This window comes from Salmo trutta, chromosome 28 (assembly GCF_901001165.1).
Source record: "Salmo trutta chromosome 28, fSalTru1.1, whole genome shotgun sequence".
Taxonomy (NCBI): Eukaryota; Metazoa; Chordata; class Actinopteri; order Salmoniformes; family Salmonidae; genus Salmo; species Salmo trutta.
Genome location: NC_042984.1, coordinates 45,989,607 through 46,007,212, shown reverse-complemented (window position 1 = coordinate 46,007,212; position 17,606 = coordinate 45,989,607). Strand labels below are relative to the sequence as shown.

General features: G+C 41.9%; 1 protein-coding gene across 5 annotated transcripts; it reads left to right on the top strand.

The window, feature by feature from the left end:
- The first annotated feature begins 7,640 nt into the window (after window positions 1-7,640).
- Window positions 7,641-16,729, top strand: LOC115166344 (cysteine-rich with EGF-like domain protein 1). 5 transcript variants are annotated; one of them, XM_029720259.1, is made up of 10 exons: window positions 7,641-7,834; window positions 8,556-8,674; window positions 8,866-8,948; window positions 9,404-9,514; window positions 13,785-14,125; window positions 14,248-14,343; window positions 14,447-14,530; window positions 14,645-14,740; window positions 15,167-15,307; window positions 15,416-16,483. In XM_029720259.1, exons 2-10 carry the CDS (start codon window positions 8,564-8,566, stop codon window positions 15,634-15,636), a joined length of 1,284 nt encoding a protein of 427 aa, XP_029576119.1. In that variant the 5' UTR covers window positions 7,641-7,834; window positions 8,556-8,563; the 3' UTR covers window positions 15,637-16,483. The 5 variants fall into 5 exon arrangements, with proteins under 5 accessions (XP_029576119.1, XP_029576117.1, XP_029576118.1 ...); XM_029720257.1 differs by having other exon boundaries at window positions 8,552-8,674; XM_029720258.1 differs by having other exon boundaries at window positions 8,546-8,674.
- Window positions 16,730-17,606: the final 877 nt, after the last annotated feature.

Below are 17,606 nucleotides of genomic sequence, written 5' to 3'. Positions count from 1 at the left end.
CAGACTCCATGAGGGTGGTATGAGGGCCCGACGTCCACAGGTGGGGGTTGTGCTTACAGCCCAACACCGTGCAGGACGTTTGGCATTTGCCAGAGAACACCAAGATTGGCAAATTCGCCACTGGCGCCCTGTGCTCTTCACAGATGAAAGCAGGTTCACACTGAGCACGTGACAAACATGACAGAGTCTGGAGACGCCGTGGAGAACGTTCTGCTGCCTGTAACATCCTCCAGCATGACCGGTTTGGCGGTGGGTCAGTCATGGTGTGGGGTGGCATTTCTTTGGGGGGCCGCACAGCCCTCCATGTGCTCGCCAGAGGTAGCCCGACTGCCATTAGGTACTGAGATGAGATCCTCAGACCCCTTGTGAGACCATATGCTTGTGTGGTTGGCCCTGGGTTCCTCCTAATGCAAGACAATGCTAGACCTCATATGGCTGGAGTGTGTCAGCAGTTCCTGCAAGAGGAAGGCATTGATGCTATGGACTGGCCCGCCCGTTCCCCAGACCTGAATCCAATTGAGCACATCTGGGACATCATGTCTCGCTCCATCCACCAACGCCACGTTGCACCACAGACTGTCCAGGAGTTGGCAGATGCTTTAGTCCAGGTCTGGGAGGAGATCCCTCAGGAGACCATCCGCCACCTCATCAGGAGCATGCCCAGGCGTTGTAGGGAGGTCATACAGGCATGTGGAGGCCACACACACTACTGAGCCTCATTTTGACTTGTTTTAAGGACATTACATCAAAGTTGGATCAGCCTGTAGTGTGGTTTTCCACTTTAATTTTGAGTGTGACTACAAATCCAGACCTCCATGGGTTGATAAATTGGATTTCCATTGATTATTTTTGTGTGATTTTGTTGTCAGCACATTCAACTATGTAAAGAAAAAAGTATTTAATAAGGTTATTTATTTCATTCAGATCTAGGATGTGTTGTTTAAGTGTTCCCTTTATTTTTTTGAGCAGTATATTATTAGCTATCTCTGAAGTTATGTAATCACATCTACTGAAATGAATATAATACTACTAGCCTGGAATTCAAGCCTGAGATTTTTATTTTGAGTGTGTGAGGCAAATTTCTCAGATTGGCACTGAGGCTAGGTCAGCACACACATCTCATCGTAATGACTTTGCCATAATTACGATGTGTGTCTGTCCACAGGATACCTGTGGAGATGGTTGAAAGACGATGACAGAGGTAATGATTTGCCCCTTCTATTCATGGACTCTAATATGAGTCCAATTAAACACTTTCTTCATGTTTTAGAAAAATAAGCGCTCTCTCTTGATTTCCTTCCCTCTACCTCCCTTCCCTCTGTCCTTCTTCTCCCTCTCCCTCCCTTTTCTCTACACACCCCTCCCCCCTCTCTCAGGCGCAGTAGGAGGCAGCAATATCGTGTTGCTGTACCCTCCTGACAGTGATCAGGCTCTGCCGGGACTGGTGTGTCGTTTGGGCTCATTCCTGTCCTCTCTGGGCTTCAGTGTGTCTGACCTGTGGAGCCAGGCTGAGCTCAGTGTCCTGGGACCTGTTCCATGGCTCAACTCCCGGCTGGACTGCCTGCAAAGACAGGGGTCAAAGTAGTGCTGGTGCTGACCCAGGCAGCCTGGGAGAGGGCAGAAGAGTGGGGCAGGAGGGGCTGGGAGAGGGACACACTCCGGGGGAGTGGGTGTGAAAAGGATGGGGAGTCTGTGGAGGGGTGTCGATCTCCATATTTGGATGTCTTCAGCGCTTCACTCACCTGCATTCTGGGGACTATCTGCAGGGCTGCGCCGGCGAACACTTCACCCTGTGGCAGTTTGAGTCTCTGCCCCCCCCCAGCCTCCTGGTGGCGGCCGCCCCCTGCCTGAGCTCTACAGGGGGCTGCCGCTCTTCAGCCTCCCCTCCCAGAGCCTGGGCTTCCTGACTGAACTGGCTTTGGGGCAGCCTCATGGGCACTGGCAGGGGCCTCAGGGCAGCCTCACGGGTACTTGCTGGGGGGCTGAGAGGGTTTGCGGGGGGTTCAGCAGTGTTACGGCTTGCAGGGCTGCCACAGGACAGTGTTGGTGCAGGGGTGGAGGACCCCGGGAGTCTGTGCCTCTGGAGCCATGTCTCAGTACCCCACCGTCTAGTCCTGACACCAAGACCAACAGGATAGACTGGGTCTGAGAGGACCCAGGGGCTTTTGCTACAGGACGGTAACTGTGGCACTTATACAGTATACTATAATCAGATACTGGACATAAGGACTTGCGGACATGGTGGCTTGTTGAAACTGTATCTCATCATGCACTTGTAGAGCTACTGTCCAAAGTTGAGTATGACTTGTAAATATTGTGATTGACTTTTGTGCTCCTGAAACACTACTGTCAACCCCAGCTTGGTGCTCATCCATGAACTGTAAATGTGTGACATTGTTGTACTCAACCATTATCTTCATTTCTAAATGTTATATGGTTCATTTGTAAAGTTTTTTATTTTACTAAGTGATTTGTTAAGTTGTTGAACGCCAGTGTTGGGGAGTAGTGAACTACATATAGTTCAACTACTAATTAAACAACATTTTGTCATCGCTTGGTAGTAGTTTAACTAAATCTAAATCTTGGTAGTGTTTTCAGTAGTTTATTACTTTCTTATTAGCTAATTACTTGCTCAAATAATATGGGTGAAGTAGACAAGAATTTCCTTACTTGAAATGTGTTTAATAGGCTAAATGACACTTAACATCTGACTCCAGAGCGATTTGTTCTTGCAATTTTTAGTCTGGCATTTCAGATTTAGATAGGATCATTTTTCACGAAGTAGCTAGGATTTAGTGAACCACTTTTTCAAAATTACCTAACTAAAGCTAATTATTTGTTTTATTAAAGGTAGCTATAGTGTAGCTTAACTTCTTCCAGTGTGAAGTAATTGGTAGTTTGGTAAACTATGATTTCAGAGTAGCTTCCCCAACACTGTTAAATTCTATTTTATAAATTTGTGCATTACTGTGACTGGGTGATCCATAATCAGTCATTGGTCTACAGTGGTTGTGACTAAATGAAGCACAACTACGGACGGAAGTAACTTTTCGTAGCAGCTTAGGAAAGCATTTTAGCTAAGCCTACCCCTTTTCTTAAACTTAACCTAATTATCCTAACCTGCTACATTAATTATCCTAACCTGCTGCATAAGTTTTCCTAACCTGTTACGAACAAGTTACTTCCGGCCGTAGCTGTGTATCACCTAGTCAATACCGTCTACATGACACTAGTGATGACACTAATTGATCATCACTCCTGTGTTCCAATGGCATCTCGGTGGTAACGATCTACTCCAGTAACTCACGCAGCTGAACAATTTGTTTGTTTGTTAAACTCTGTCTGTAAACACGCTGTATGATTCAGAATCCATTGAAGAGCTTGAACGATTCATTGACGAGAGATACTTACGAACTCTTAGAAATATGTCGCTAGCTTCGGAGGACTCAAGCATTGTTAAGGACAACCAACCCAATCAACAAAACAAACCAAAATCAGGTTGGACAATAGGTATCAACGATGGAACCAAACCATCCCCTAATAAGAGGGCGAGTGTGGCGAGTGGGGAGAGGTTTACAGATATGGATGTTGACTTGTTAAAATTCATCAATGAAAGGCTTGCCAAACTTGATATCTTGGATATATTACGAGAGGACATCAATGCATTATGTGCCAGTCTAGAATTCAGCCAACGTCAGATTGATGATCTAAGGAAAGAGAACACGGAGCTGAAAGTACTGTAGACTCTATTCATAGCAAGGTGGAGGTGGTACAAAGGGATGAAAGGTACTGTGGTTTCTATTCATAGCAAGGTGGAGGTGGTACAAAGGGAGAACAAACAACTTAAAGAAACCTTGCTTGATGTACAGTGTCGATCAATGCGGGACAATCTCATATTTTCAGGGATACCGGAGAATGACAACAGCAGAGGCTGTGAGGACACAGTCCGAGACTTTATGTCAACTCAACTAAAACTGCCCACTGATGTTGTGCGTGATGTCACTTTCTCCAGAGTCCATAGAATAGGTAAGGCCTCTGGAAATAGGCCACGGGCTATTATTGCATGTTTTGACAAAATTAAGCAAAAGGAAATGACGAAGAACATGGGCAGAGAACCCAGAAACACTGATTTTGGAATGAATGATCACTTCCCCACCGAGATCAATGAAAGGAGAAAAAAACTATATCCCATCATGAAGGAAAAACGTTGCCTGAATCAACGAGTCTCCATGGTGGTGGATAAACTTTATATCAACGGGCAATTGTATCGGGACTCTAGAGTAACTCCCTGGCTATTTTAATTTAATGTTCAAATTTGAGTTTGTGTGTTGTAGTGTATCATGACAACTTCAACTATAACGAATACATTCTCTATTGATCTTCACTTGACAAGGAAAGGGTTGCATATAGCTCAGGTTAATGTATGTAGCCTTCCTAACAAAATACATGAGGTTTTTAACTTGGTCAAGATAAATAATATTCATATTTTGGCCTTGACCGAAACGCATTTAGATGCATCTGTAAATGATGGGCAAATGAATATTCATGGATATAGTCTACTAGAAGGGACAGGAATAGGAATGGTGGGGGTGTAGCACTGTATATTCAGAATCAGATACCTTTTAAGAGGAGGGATGACCTTAATGTATGTCTAGTAGAGGCACTATGGGCTCAGGTACATCTGCCTCACCAGGCAGCCATATTGGTAGGATGTGTGTATAGACCTCCTAGCTCTAAGGTGTCCTATTTGGATGACTTATGCACTGGGTTTGACCAGGCCACAGATAGCAACAGAGGTGTATTTATCTTGGGTGATTTTAATATAAATTGGAAGGATCACAATAATTTGAATAGAACAAAATTGATGAGATATGCAGAGAACTGTGGTTTGAAACAAATGGTTAATGATACTACTAGATCATCAATTAAGTTGGGTCATCGTTCAGACACATGCATTGATCTGATTTTCTGTAATATACCATCGCAATGCTTAAAAGCCAGATCAATGCCAGTGGGCTGGACAGACCATAATATTGTGACCATAACCATGAACACCAAGGTTCCAAAGAAACCCCCTAGGATTGTGGTCAAGAGAAATTTTAAAACATTTAATTATGAGCTATTTCTAAATGATTTGGCTGCTGTACCCTGGGAGCTGATTTATCTAGAGGATGATTTAAATCACGCTACAGAATGTTTTATTGATTTGCTCACTGAGGTTATGGACCATCATGCCCCCATAAGAAAGAGTACAGTTGGTGCTCGTCCATCTCCATGGATTGATGATGAACTGGGTGAGGCTTTTTCTCAAAGAAATATGTTAAAAGTCTTAGCAGCCAAATCAAAATCAGAAATTGATGAACAGAATTATAGAACATTGCGTAATTATGCAGTTAAATTGAATCGAAGGGAAAAAAAGTTATTTTTCAACAATTCTTTTATTGATTGTAAAAATGATTCTAAAAAGGTATGGAATACAGTTAAGGGTTTACTTGGTACATCTATCTCATCATGCCCATCTAGTGTGGAGGTTGACGGGAGAATAATAACAAAACCAGTTGATATTGCCAATCATTTTGCAGATTTTTTCACAAAGAAAATTAATTTACTGAGCAACAATGTAAACATACATTCTTCCAAACAAGCTATTGTCCAATGGATTGATGATCATATTATGAGCAACAAGATCTGCTCTTTTAGTCTGCAAACATTGTCAGTGGAGGAGGTGTTAAACCTTTTGAAGTCATTACCTGATGGGAAATCTACAGGTTATGATCTTATGGACAATTTTTTGCTTCGCTGTGCTGCTCCCCAGATTGCAGTTCCACTGAGATACATATTTAATTGGTCACTGGAAAAGGGGATGTTTGCAAATGTATGGAAGCATGCTAAACTTTGTCCTATTCCAAAAGACTGCAAAGAACCCGCTACGCCTGCCAATAGTCGACCAATTAGTCTACTCCCTACACTCAGTAAGATATTGGAGGGTATTGTGAGTAGACAAATATGGGAGTACATGGAAAATAATGATCTGATTACAGCCAATCAGCATGCTTATCGCAAAAATCATTCAACTACCACTGCATTGGTTGACATGACTGACCAGTGGCTCAATGCTATGGATAATGGCAAGTTTGTGGGGGTACTATTTTTAGATTTCAGTGCAGCATTTGATTTAGTGGATCATGAGATAATTTTAACAAAATGAATGCATTATGGTTTTAAGGAGGTAGCATTGAATTGGGTAGTCATATCTAACTGACAGGAAACAGTCCACCTATATCAATGGTTCATTTTCTTCCCCTCATGCTTTAAACTGTGGAATACCGCAGGGCAGCTGCCTTGGGCCACTTCTTTATTTAATATATACCAACGACCTTTCCTATGCCCTAGCTGAAACTCAAGATACTATATTTGCAGATGATACTACAATTTATGCAGCAGGACAATCGGTTCAACAGGTACAGCAAGCTTTACAAGGAGATTTGGAGAATATTAGGGAGTGGGTTTGCCAGAATAAACTTGTTTTAAACACCAAGAAAACCAAAGTTATGTTGGTCTGTTCCACTAGGAAAAGGCCAAAACAGCATGGGATACAATTAAGTATGGGAGGAGTACAAATTGAAGAAGTGGCAGAAACCAAACTATTAGGAGTGCAGCTAGACAACTGCTTATCATGGTCATCTCAAATAACTAATCTATGTAAAAAAAATATTAAAACAGCATGCATAATCAGAAGGATAGCTAAATATTTACCAGGAAAAATTCTTAAGCAAATAACACAAGCTTTAATTGAGAGTCAAGTGAACTACTGTTCTGTGGTCTGGGGAAATGCATCATCAAGTGAAGTTAGGAGGCTGCAGATTGCACAGAACAAAGCAGCAAGGATTGTTTTACGGTGGAGATATGGTTTTTCTGTTGCAGTCATACGCAATGTTCTTGGTTGGTCATCAATTGACAAGATAATTGAAAAAAAACATGCTTATTTTATTTCATAATATACATCATTTAAAACGGCCAAGTACAATTCACAACCGTAATCAGTTGGTAAGAGACAGACATTCCGTAAATACTAGGAATAGATTGTCCACCATCTATGCGTTATCCAGACAGAAAAGAGAAATAGGCAAAAGAACATTTCGATTTAGAGCAATAAAGAAAGGGAATAAATTAACTGAGCAAACCAGAAACCTTTCAATATATAAATTTAAACATTATTTTAAAACAATTTAAATATAATACACAGAAATGTTGTGGGATTACAGTAGATTGATTATTTATTGGTTTATTACGTTAGTATATTATGTATGTTTGTAATAGTGTGTTATATGTGAAAATGTGTTCGTATATAAATTGTATTTTAATATTGAAGGACTCTTGGAAGATTAGTCCAAATGGGGACTAAAAGAGATCCAAATAAAATCAAATCAAATCTACAGTGGTTTGATTCATGTTCGTGTATTTGTAAAAAATCAAATAAGTGTGAGTGATTTTGTTGTCTGCTAAATAGTCTCAGGATAAACGATCCATTCATGTCGTTTAGGATCAAGGCACGCCCTTCTTGGTACTCGGCGAGTCATGATTGGTTTAGACTGAGGTCCCAGTGTGATTGGGCGGTATCCTGCCAGCTGCGTCTCAACCAAAAAGAGGCAGTAAAAAGCTCCTAGAAGCCCTGCATCAGCACCGGTCAGGAAACTACCGTAGATCATAAGATGGCTGGTCAATGAATGGCATGGTTAATGAATGGCATGGTTGAAGAACTAAACCGGTGAACGACCGTGTAGTTGCATTACTGTGCTGAGGACGCTCCCAGTCTATTGCCTGCAAACTGCTGGTAGGATTCAGCGCAGCATCATTCTTCAGAAGCAGAAAATCTTTGTTGAAGCTAGGTGGCTAACATTAGCTATCCAGCTAGCTAAAAACGCCTTAAAAAGTGCATTAGTTAGCAGCTAGCTAGTTAGCATAGTACATTTTCTATCCTGCAATGTACAGTAGGCAGCATCTCATATTACTTGCACTGATCTGATGGGATTATCAGATGTGACTGCGAACGGGACCTTGGCTAACGTTAACTAGCTAGAATGATGATGATCCTCTGGACCACAGCCTAGATGGCTCAGTCAGGACAACAACGTTAGTGAGCTCCGTACCTAGCTAAGAATTTAACTAGCTAGCTATGTTTTTGCTAAGCAGCAGAAGCAATGTAAAATAATCATCATTAATTAGGCTTATCCTTAACAGGATCCAACTAGATTTGGATTTGGCAATACATAGCTATGATTAGAGATAAAGATACAGGAAGTGGCACTGCATTGTTTACTAAAAAAGTATATAACTCATCCTCCTTTCTTTTCACACACTTTGTTTAATCCTGCTGCCCGTCATTGTACACAGCAGTTCTCAAAGTATGATAAATGACTAGGTTGATTGAAAGACACAGTAACAAATCGTGACATAACCACTGTGATGAAGAAATATCGGACTGTGTATCAGTAGTTAGGGTCAACTACTTTGTACTGAATCTCCTCTGTCCTCCGTGGATGAGTGGTAGGTAGTCCAAGCCATGTTGTGGCCCCTGCTCCCTGCCCTGGTGCTCTTTTCTGTGTTGTCTGTGGTTCAAGTACAGACTGCACCATGCCAGACCTGCCGCAAGCTCACTGACAGCTTCATCAAGGTAGAAGTTGTCTGTCTGTATGTCTCTCTCTTCCTGTACTCCCTCTTTGTTAGTTTGTCGGTCATATTGTGCGTTTTTTGTATCTGTTGGTATCTCCTTTGCTTATTACTCATGTCTCTGTCAGTAGCTGCTATTTTAGTCTCCTTGTTGTTCTGTTTTTGTCTTCACCTGATGGTCTTTGTTTTTCCCAGGGACTGGATAAAACATCCAATAAGAATTTTGGGGGTGGCAACACTGCTTGGGAGGAGGAAAATCTGGCTAAATATGCTCGCAGGTACTTTTGGCCCCACTATGCCTATGTTTCTAGAGCCTCTACAAATAAGCAGTCTTTAGGACCTACAGTCTAACATCTGTTTTTACGCAGAGGCAAGTCCACAAGGCCTACTAATCTCTGACAAGCCTAAGCATGTAGTTGAAGGGACAATGCACCATTATTGTCGCTATAAAGGCTTGAATTTGATGCCTCTGACCTGAATCTGTTGTCCTTCTGATTAAGCCAAGGCAGACTAGACAAGAGCTTAGTACCCCCTATGTTCTTACACAGTATGACAGCCTCTCAAAATTGTGTGTGTGTGTGTGTGTGTGTGTGTGTGTGTGTGTGTGTGATACTCCTTGAGTGCATAATGGAGGATATAAGGGTCTAGTATTTGTTTTACCTGTGCTATGTCCGCTAGTGAAGTGTACTATATTACTCACTCCCCCCCCCCCCCCCCCCATCCTCGTTCTCAGTGAAACCAGGTTGCTGGAGATAGTGGAGGCAGCGTGTGAGAAATCTGACTTTGACTGTAACAAACTGCTGGAGCAGATAGAGGACCAAGTGGAGACATGGTGGTTCCACCGGTATGTATGCCACAGCGTGTCTGTTTTGTATCTGACTGTAAATGTGTTAAATGCAGTACCAGTCACACTTAATCATTCAAGGGTTTTTCTTTAATTTTACTATTCTACATTGTAGAATAATAGTGAAGACATCAACTATGAAATAACACATATGGAATCATGTTGTAACCAAAAGAGTGTTAAACAAATCAAAATATATTTTATATTTGAGATTCTAGGGGAGGTGGGACGAAATCGTCCCACACTATTCAACAACCAGTGACAAATCAGAGCGCCAAATTTAAAACCACAAAATGTCATAATTCAAAGTTCTCAAACATAGGACTATTTTATAGATACACTTCTCCTGAATCGAACCACGTTGTCCGATTTCCAAAAGGCTTTACAGCGAAAGCAAAACATTAGATTATGTTAGGAGAGTACATAGAAACAAAAACCCACACAGCCATTTCCAAGCAACTAGCATGCATCACAAATACCCAAAACACAGCTAAATGCAGCACTAACCTTTGATGATCTTCATCAGATGACACTCCTAGGACATTATGTTATACAATACATGCATGTTTTGTTCAATCAAGTTCATATTTATATCAAAAACCAGCTTTTTACATTAGCATGTGATGTTCAGAACTAGCATACCCACCAAAAACTTCCGGTGAATTTACTAAATTACTCACGATAAACGTTGACAAAATACATAACAATTATTTTAAGAATTATAGATACATAACTCCTTTAGGCAATCGCTATGTCTGTTTTAAAATAGCTTTTCGGCGAAAGCACATTTTGCATTATTCTGAGTACATAGCTCGGCCATCACGGCTAGCTAATTTGACACCCACCAAGTTTGGTACTCACCAAACTCAGAATTACTATTAGAAAAATTGGATTACCTTTGCTGTTCTTCGTCAGAATGCACTCCCAGGACTTCTACTTCAACAACAAATGTTGTTTTGGTTCCAAATAATCCATAGTTGTATTCAAATAGCTCCGTTTTGTTCGTGCGTTCAGGTCACTATCCGAAGGGTGACGCACGAGCGCATTTCGTGACAAAAAATAATATTCCATTACCGTACTTAGAAGCATGTCAAACGCTGTTTAAAATAAAAAAATGTATGAGATTTTTCTCGTAAAATAGCGATAATATTCCAACCGGGCAACGTTGTATTCATTCAAAGGCTGAAAGAAAAAAATGGAGTAGTCTCGTGAACGCGCATCTCAGTGTCACTGTCCCCAGGCTGACCACTAACAAATTCTGCTGCTGTTCTTTGGCCAGAGACAGCAGACACCCCATTCCACTTTCTGGCGGCTTTAGAGAGCCAATTGAAGCCTTAGAAAATGTCACGTTACAGCACAGATGCTGTATTTTCGATAGAGATGCAACAGAAGGACAACAAATTGTCAGACAGGGCATTTCCTGTATGGAATCTTCTCAGGTTTTGGCCTGCCATATGAGTTCTGTTATACTCAGACACCATTCAAACAGTTTTAGAAACTTTAGAGTGTTTTCTATCCAAATCTACTAATTATATGCATATTCTAGTTTCTGGGCAGGAGTAGTAACCAGATTAAATCGGGTATGTTTTTTTTATCCGACCGTGAAAATACTGCCCCCTATCCCAAAGAAGTTAAACAAATCAAAATATATTTTAGATTCTTCAAAGTAGCCACCCTTTACCTTGATGACCGCTTTGCACACTCTTGGCATTCTCTCAACCAGCTTCACTTGGAATGCTTTTCCAACAGTCTAGAAGGAGTTCCAACATATGCTGAGCACTTGTTGGCTGCTTTTCCTTCACTCTGCAGTCCTACTCATCCCAAACCATCTCTATTGGGTTGAGGTCAGGTGATTGCAGAGGCCAGGTCATCTGATGCAGTATTATATCACTCTCCTTCTTGGTCAAATAGCCCTTACACAGCCTGGAGGTGTGTTGGGTCATTGTCCTGTTGAAAAACAAATGATAGTCCCAATAAATGCAAACCAGATGGGATGGCGTATCGCTGTACAATGATTCACAGTCTCCTCTGAACAGTTGATGCTGAGATGTCTGTTACTTGAACTCTGTGAAGCATTTATTTGGGCTACAATCTGAGATGCAGTTAACTCTAATGAATTTATCCTCTGCAGCAGAGGATAACTCCGTGTCTTCCTTTCATTTACATTTAAGTCATTTAGCTTATCCAGAGCGACTTACAAATTGGTGCATTCACCTTATGATATCCAGTGGAACAACCACTTTACAATAGTGCATCCTGTGGCGGACCTCAAGAGAGACAGTTTCATCATAGCGATTGATGGTTTTTGCAACTTCACTTGAAGAAACCTTTCAAAGTTCTTGAAATGTTCCGTATTGACAGACATTCATGTCTTAAAGTAATGATGGACTGTCGTTTCTCTTTGCTTATTTGAGCTGTTCTTGCCATAATATGGACTTGGTCTTTTACCAAATAGGGCTATCTTCTGTATACCACCCCTACTGATTGGCTCAAACGCATTAAGAGGGAAAGAAATTCCACAAATTAACTTTTAACAGGGCAAACCTGTTATTTGAAATGCATGAAGCTGGTTGAGAGAATGCCAAGAGTGTGCAAATCTGTCATCAAGGTAAAGGTTGGCTACTTTGAAGAATCTCAATTTTGATTTGTTTAACACTTTTTTTTGGATACTTCATAGTTTTTAATGTCTTCACTATTATTCTACAATGTAGTAATTTTACTATTTATGAAAAACCCTTGAGTGAGTGTGTCCAAACTTTTGACTGGTACTGTATATGCACTCCCCTCCATATGCATTTGGACAGTGAAGGAACATTGTTATTTGGCTCTATACTCCAGTTTCTTTTTATTTGAGATCAAATAATTTCACCTTTTATTTGAGGGCATTTTCATATCTGTTTTATAAATCAAAGCACTTTATGTATCTAGTCCCCACATTTGGACAAATTCACTTATGGCGTATTAAAGTAGTTAAAAGTTTAGGATTTGGTCCCATATTCCTTGCACTCAAAGACAATAACAAGCTTGTTGGATGGAGTTGCAGTTTGTTTTGGTTATTTCTGATTATATTTGGCTTAATAGGAACTGAATGGTGAACAATACATCTATTGTGTCATTTTGGAGTCACTTTTATTGTAAATAAGAATGTATTTTTTTATTTTTACTTCTACATTCATGTGGATGCTACCATGATTATGGATAATCATACATGAATTGTGAAAATGATGAGTGAGAAAGTTAGATGCTCAAAGATCATACCCCCTCAAAATGCTAACCTTCCCTTATTGGTAACAGTGAGAAGTTAGCATGTTTCTCACATCATTATTCAAGATTTTTCTTAGTCTTGGTATTATCAGGATTAGTTTAGAAGTGTTCAGAAACATCTTATTTACTCACTTAGAAAGAAATTACTCCAGTTATTTACCATTCAGTTCCTATTGGGCAAAACAACCCATAACACAACCAAAACAAACTTCAAATGCATCCAACAAGTTTGTTATCACAAACTTGATGTAGTCATTGTGTGCTATGAATATGGGACCAAATACTAAACGTTTGACTACTTTAATACAATATAAGGGAATTTGTCCAAATACGTATGACTAAATACACAAAGTGCTATCATGTCTAAATGGTAAAACAGATATGTATTAAAATATCTTCAATTAAAGGGTGACATCTGTAATGTCGTCTCATGAAACATTTGATCTCAAATCCAAAATGCTGGAGTATAGTCAAATTTTAAATTGTAGCTTCACTGTCCAAATATCTAAAGAGGAGAGTGTATACAGTGCCGTGAAAAAGTATTGCAAAGACCCAAATGGCGTTTCATGCTTTCTACTTTTGAATGAGTGGGCCAAAATTCCTCCACAGCGATCTGAGAGACTGATCGACAGCTACATGAAGCATTTGTTTGCAGTCATTGCAGCTAAAGGTAACAAAACCAGTTATTGCGTGTAAGTGGGCAATTACTTTTTCACACAGGGGAATTGGGTGTTGCATAACTTTGTTCATTAAATAAATAAAATAAGTATCACTTTTTTTTGTTATTTGTAAACTCCGGTTCCCTTTATCTAATAATAGGTTTTGGTTGAAGATTTGAGATTATCAAAAATATGCAAAAATAGAGAAAATCAGAAACGGGGCAAATACTTTTTCACAGCACTGTAACTGTTCTGTGTCAATGTATGTACACACCTAAGCAGTATGTTATTTGTGTGTGTGCTTGTCCTTCCTCACTGATCTTGTCACTGTCTCTCTGTGTGTGTAGGCAGCAAGAGGCTCCAGACCTATTTGAGTGGTTGTGTATAGAAGAGCTCCCGCTCTGCTGTCCCCCGGGACGTTTTGGACCAGACTGCAAAGGTACTGAACACACACACACACACACACACAGTCACTGTATTAACCATGTGTGTTGTTGTTGTGCTGCAGAGTGTCTGTCTGGTCCTGGAGGGGTGTGTGGTGGTCTGGGCCGCTGTGAGGGAGAGGGCACGCGTCTGGGAGATGGAGAGTGCGTGTGTGACCCGGGGTACTTCGGTCAGCTGTGTCAGAGCTGTGCAGACGGCTATTACAGAGAGAAGAGCTCCAATCACAGCACACCAGCCTGCGCAGGTACCCATTCAGAAACAGTTTGCCTGTCTGATCATCAACCAGACAGCCTGGCTTATATATTATCAAGCAATCTCATGTAGAATGCTCACAAACCAATCATTTCTCCTCTGTGATGTCTGTAGCATGCTACCACTCTTGTAAAAAGTGCTCAGGGCCAGAGAACTACAAATGTCTGGAATGCAAACCTGGGTGGCTCTTCCATGACAACAAGTGTGTTGGTGAGTATTTGGCTTCTGTGTGTGTTTTTGTTAAAGCGTAATGTTGTCCGTTGGTTTTCGTACTGTGCCTGTGTTTAACTCCTGATGTGTGTGTTGTTTACAGACACTGATGAGTGTGGCACAGAGCTGGCTCGATGTTCCTCCAACACCTATTGCCACAACACAGATGGATCGTACGAGTGCAGAGGTACTGTTGGCTCTCCCTCTACTATCTGGTAGTAACAGAGTAATGACTAATCCTGTTTGTTGTTGGTAGACCTGTGTGCTGACCCAGTTCTCTGTCCTCTCTTCTCTGTGCCAGGCTGTGACCAGGCATGTGTGGGCTGCATGGGCAGTGGTCCAGCCCGCTGTAAGAAATGTGCTCGGGGATACAAGCTCAGAGGAGCCAAATGTCTCGGTGAGGAAACCCGGCTGTGTCTTCATTTACTGTCTGTCTGTGTGGCTCCCTTTACTATATGATTCGGCTCAGGGGCGCAACCTTCACTGGGGACGGGGTGGACATGTCCCCCCCACATTCTGAAATAGCATTTGTCCCCCCCAGTTTTATCATTGGAACGTGATACAAAACGAGGCAACGGAGTGCTTTAGGACCATGCGGACGCCTCCGAGTGGTCAGGTAGGCTGTTTTGGAGTGTTTATCCGACTGAATAAAATAAATAAAACAATTATGTCCCCACCCCCACTTCTAAAACCAAAGTTGCGTCCCTGATTCAGCCAATCAGATTAACCTTTTATTAAAGCAGTCTGACTTTCTCACCTACTTGTATTATACACTCTTGTCATGGGGGTCACTCTGTCTAGCTTTTCTTTCTCTCCCTCCCAGATGTGGATGAGTGTAGTGAGCGGGCGATAGCATGTCCAGGGCTGAATGAGGTGTGTTTCAATGACGAGGGGTCCTTCCGCTGTGAATGTGCTGACGGCTTCATTCGTAGAGACAGCATCTGTGTGGAGAACCAGCCGCTGAGTAAGTGACACACACATACACAAACACGTGATAGTTATGTCTGCATGACCTCCACCCCACAGCATCACAAACATGATATTTCTCTCTTCCTCGCGATCGCTCCATCAGGTGGTCCAGAGAAGGGTCTGTTTGATGACATGACTGATGATGAGGTCCTGGTCATGCAGCAGATGTTCTTTGGCGTGGTCATCTGTGCCCTAGCAACGCTCGCCGCCAAGGGCGACATGGTCTTTACCGCCATCTTCATCGGGGGTGTGGCCGCCATGGCCGGATACTGGCTGTCAGAGAAGGGCGACCGCATGCTGGACGGCTTTCTAAAGGGACGCTAGCCTATCAGGAGCTAGGGATACAGGAAAGAACTCTTGAATGCAAGCCAATGAGGGCGACAAAGACTGAGGGGTGGGACGGCTACAGGAATGCTAGCCAATCAAGGATGTACTATACTACTTTGGGGGTGTTGGCTTGGGATGATTGTGGGTCTTCTGAATTGTGAACCTTTAAGATGATAGAGGGAGATCTTGGAGCTTAGTCAAATTAGAGAGCTCAATGGAGGAATGAATATAGAAGACCGGGTACTACTTGATCCAAGAACACTGAAAAGACACTAAGGACACTGGACTGTCTTTCTGCACTGATATGGGAGACCAAAACCCAAGCCTCTTGCCTCAACTCATGGGGTAGAAAAGGGAGGGAGTGCAGGTCGGATAAGACCACTACTGATTGTTACCAAGTTATTATGCATTTGTATCTTCTACTGGGCAAAAATATTGCTCCAAAATGATGTCTGTCCATTTCCACACATCCTAACCCAAACTTCTTCCCTCGTCAGTATTCTACTGTTCATCATTTCACCTTATACTGAGGAACAGAGGTGTTTCCCTGGTAATGGAAGGTGATATGGGATGGTCAGTGGGGTGTTGAAGCACTAAAGACTGCTGCTATAGTGGACATGGGATATGTTTAGGACAGATGTGTCCTGTTGCACCAGTGAAATTATGTCCAATGTTATAACACTATTTATAATCGCGTCCCTAGTATGACTGTTTTTGCACAAACTTATTCTTACTGTATGAATGCATGAGAAAGGTGATACTGTATGTATTTATTATCCTGATAGGCATGAAAGACTGAACTTTATAGAGCTGCTTGTTTCCCCCTTAAACTGTTCAACCAGGATACAAGGATCATCACTTTTGTGTCACCACCCCAAACCCTACTGCCTGAGCAGTGTGCATGAGAAAGCAAGAGAGTAAAAGGCAGCAGTCCTAGTGAAGATGTCACCCATTTTATTGGTTTGCAATAATTCATTTCTGAACATCTTTTTTTGCATCTGTGTGTGTGATCAGCACCAGGTAAAATGGGGTACTGTATAGTCATGGCCAAAAGTTTTGAGAATGACACAAATATTATTTTTCACAAAGTCTGCTGCCTCAGTTTGTATGATGGCAATTTGCATATACTCCAGAATGTTATGAAGAGTGATCAGATGAATTGCAATTAGTCCCTCTTTGCCATGCAAATGAACTGAATCCCAAAAACATTTCCACTGCATTTCAGCCCTGCCACAAAAGGACCAGCTGACATCATGTCAGTGATCCTCTTGTTAACACAGGTGTGAGTGTTGACAAGGCTGGAGATCACTCTGTCATGCTGATTGAGTTCGAATAACAGACTGGAAGCTTCAAAAGGAGGTTGGTGCTTGGAATCATTGTTCTTCCTCTGTCAACCATGGTTACTTGCAAGGAAACACATGCCGTCATCATTGCTTTGCACAAAAAGGGCTTCACAGGCAAGGATATTGCTGCCAGTAAGATTGCACCTAAATCAACCATTTATCGATCATCAAGAACTTCAAGGAGAGCGGTTCAATTGTTGTGAAGAAGGCTTCAGGGCGCCCAAGAGAGTCCAGCAAGCGCCAGGACCATCTCCTAAAGTTGATTTAGCTGCGGAATTGGGGCACCACCAGTACAGAGCTTGCTCAGGAATGGCAGCAGGCAGGTGTGAGTGCATCTGCACGCACAGTGAGGTGAAGACTTTTGGAGGATGGCCTGGTGTGAAGAAGGGCAGCAAAGAAGCCACTTCTCTCCAGGAAAAACATCAGGGACAGACTGATATTCTGCAAAAGGTACAGGGATTGGACTGCTGAGGACTCGGTTAAAGTCATTTTCTCTGATGAATCCCCTTTCCGATTGTTTGGGGCATTCGGAAAAATGCTTGTCCGGAGAAGACAAGGTGAGCGCTACCATCAGTCCTGTGTCATGCCAACAGTAAAGCATCCTGAGACCATTCATGTGTGGGG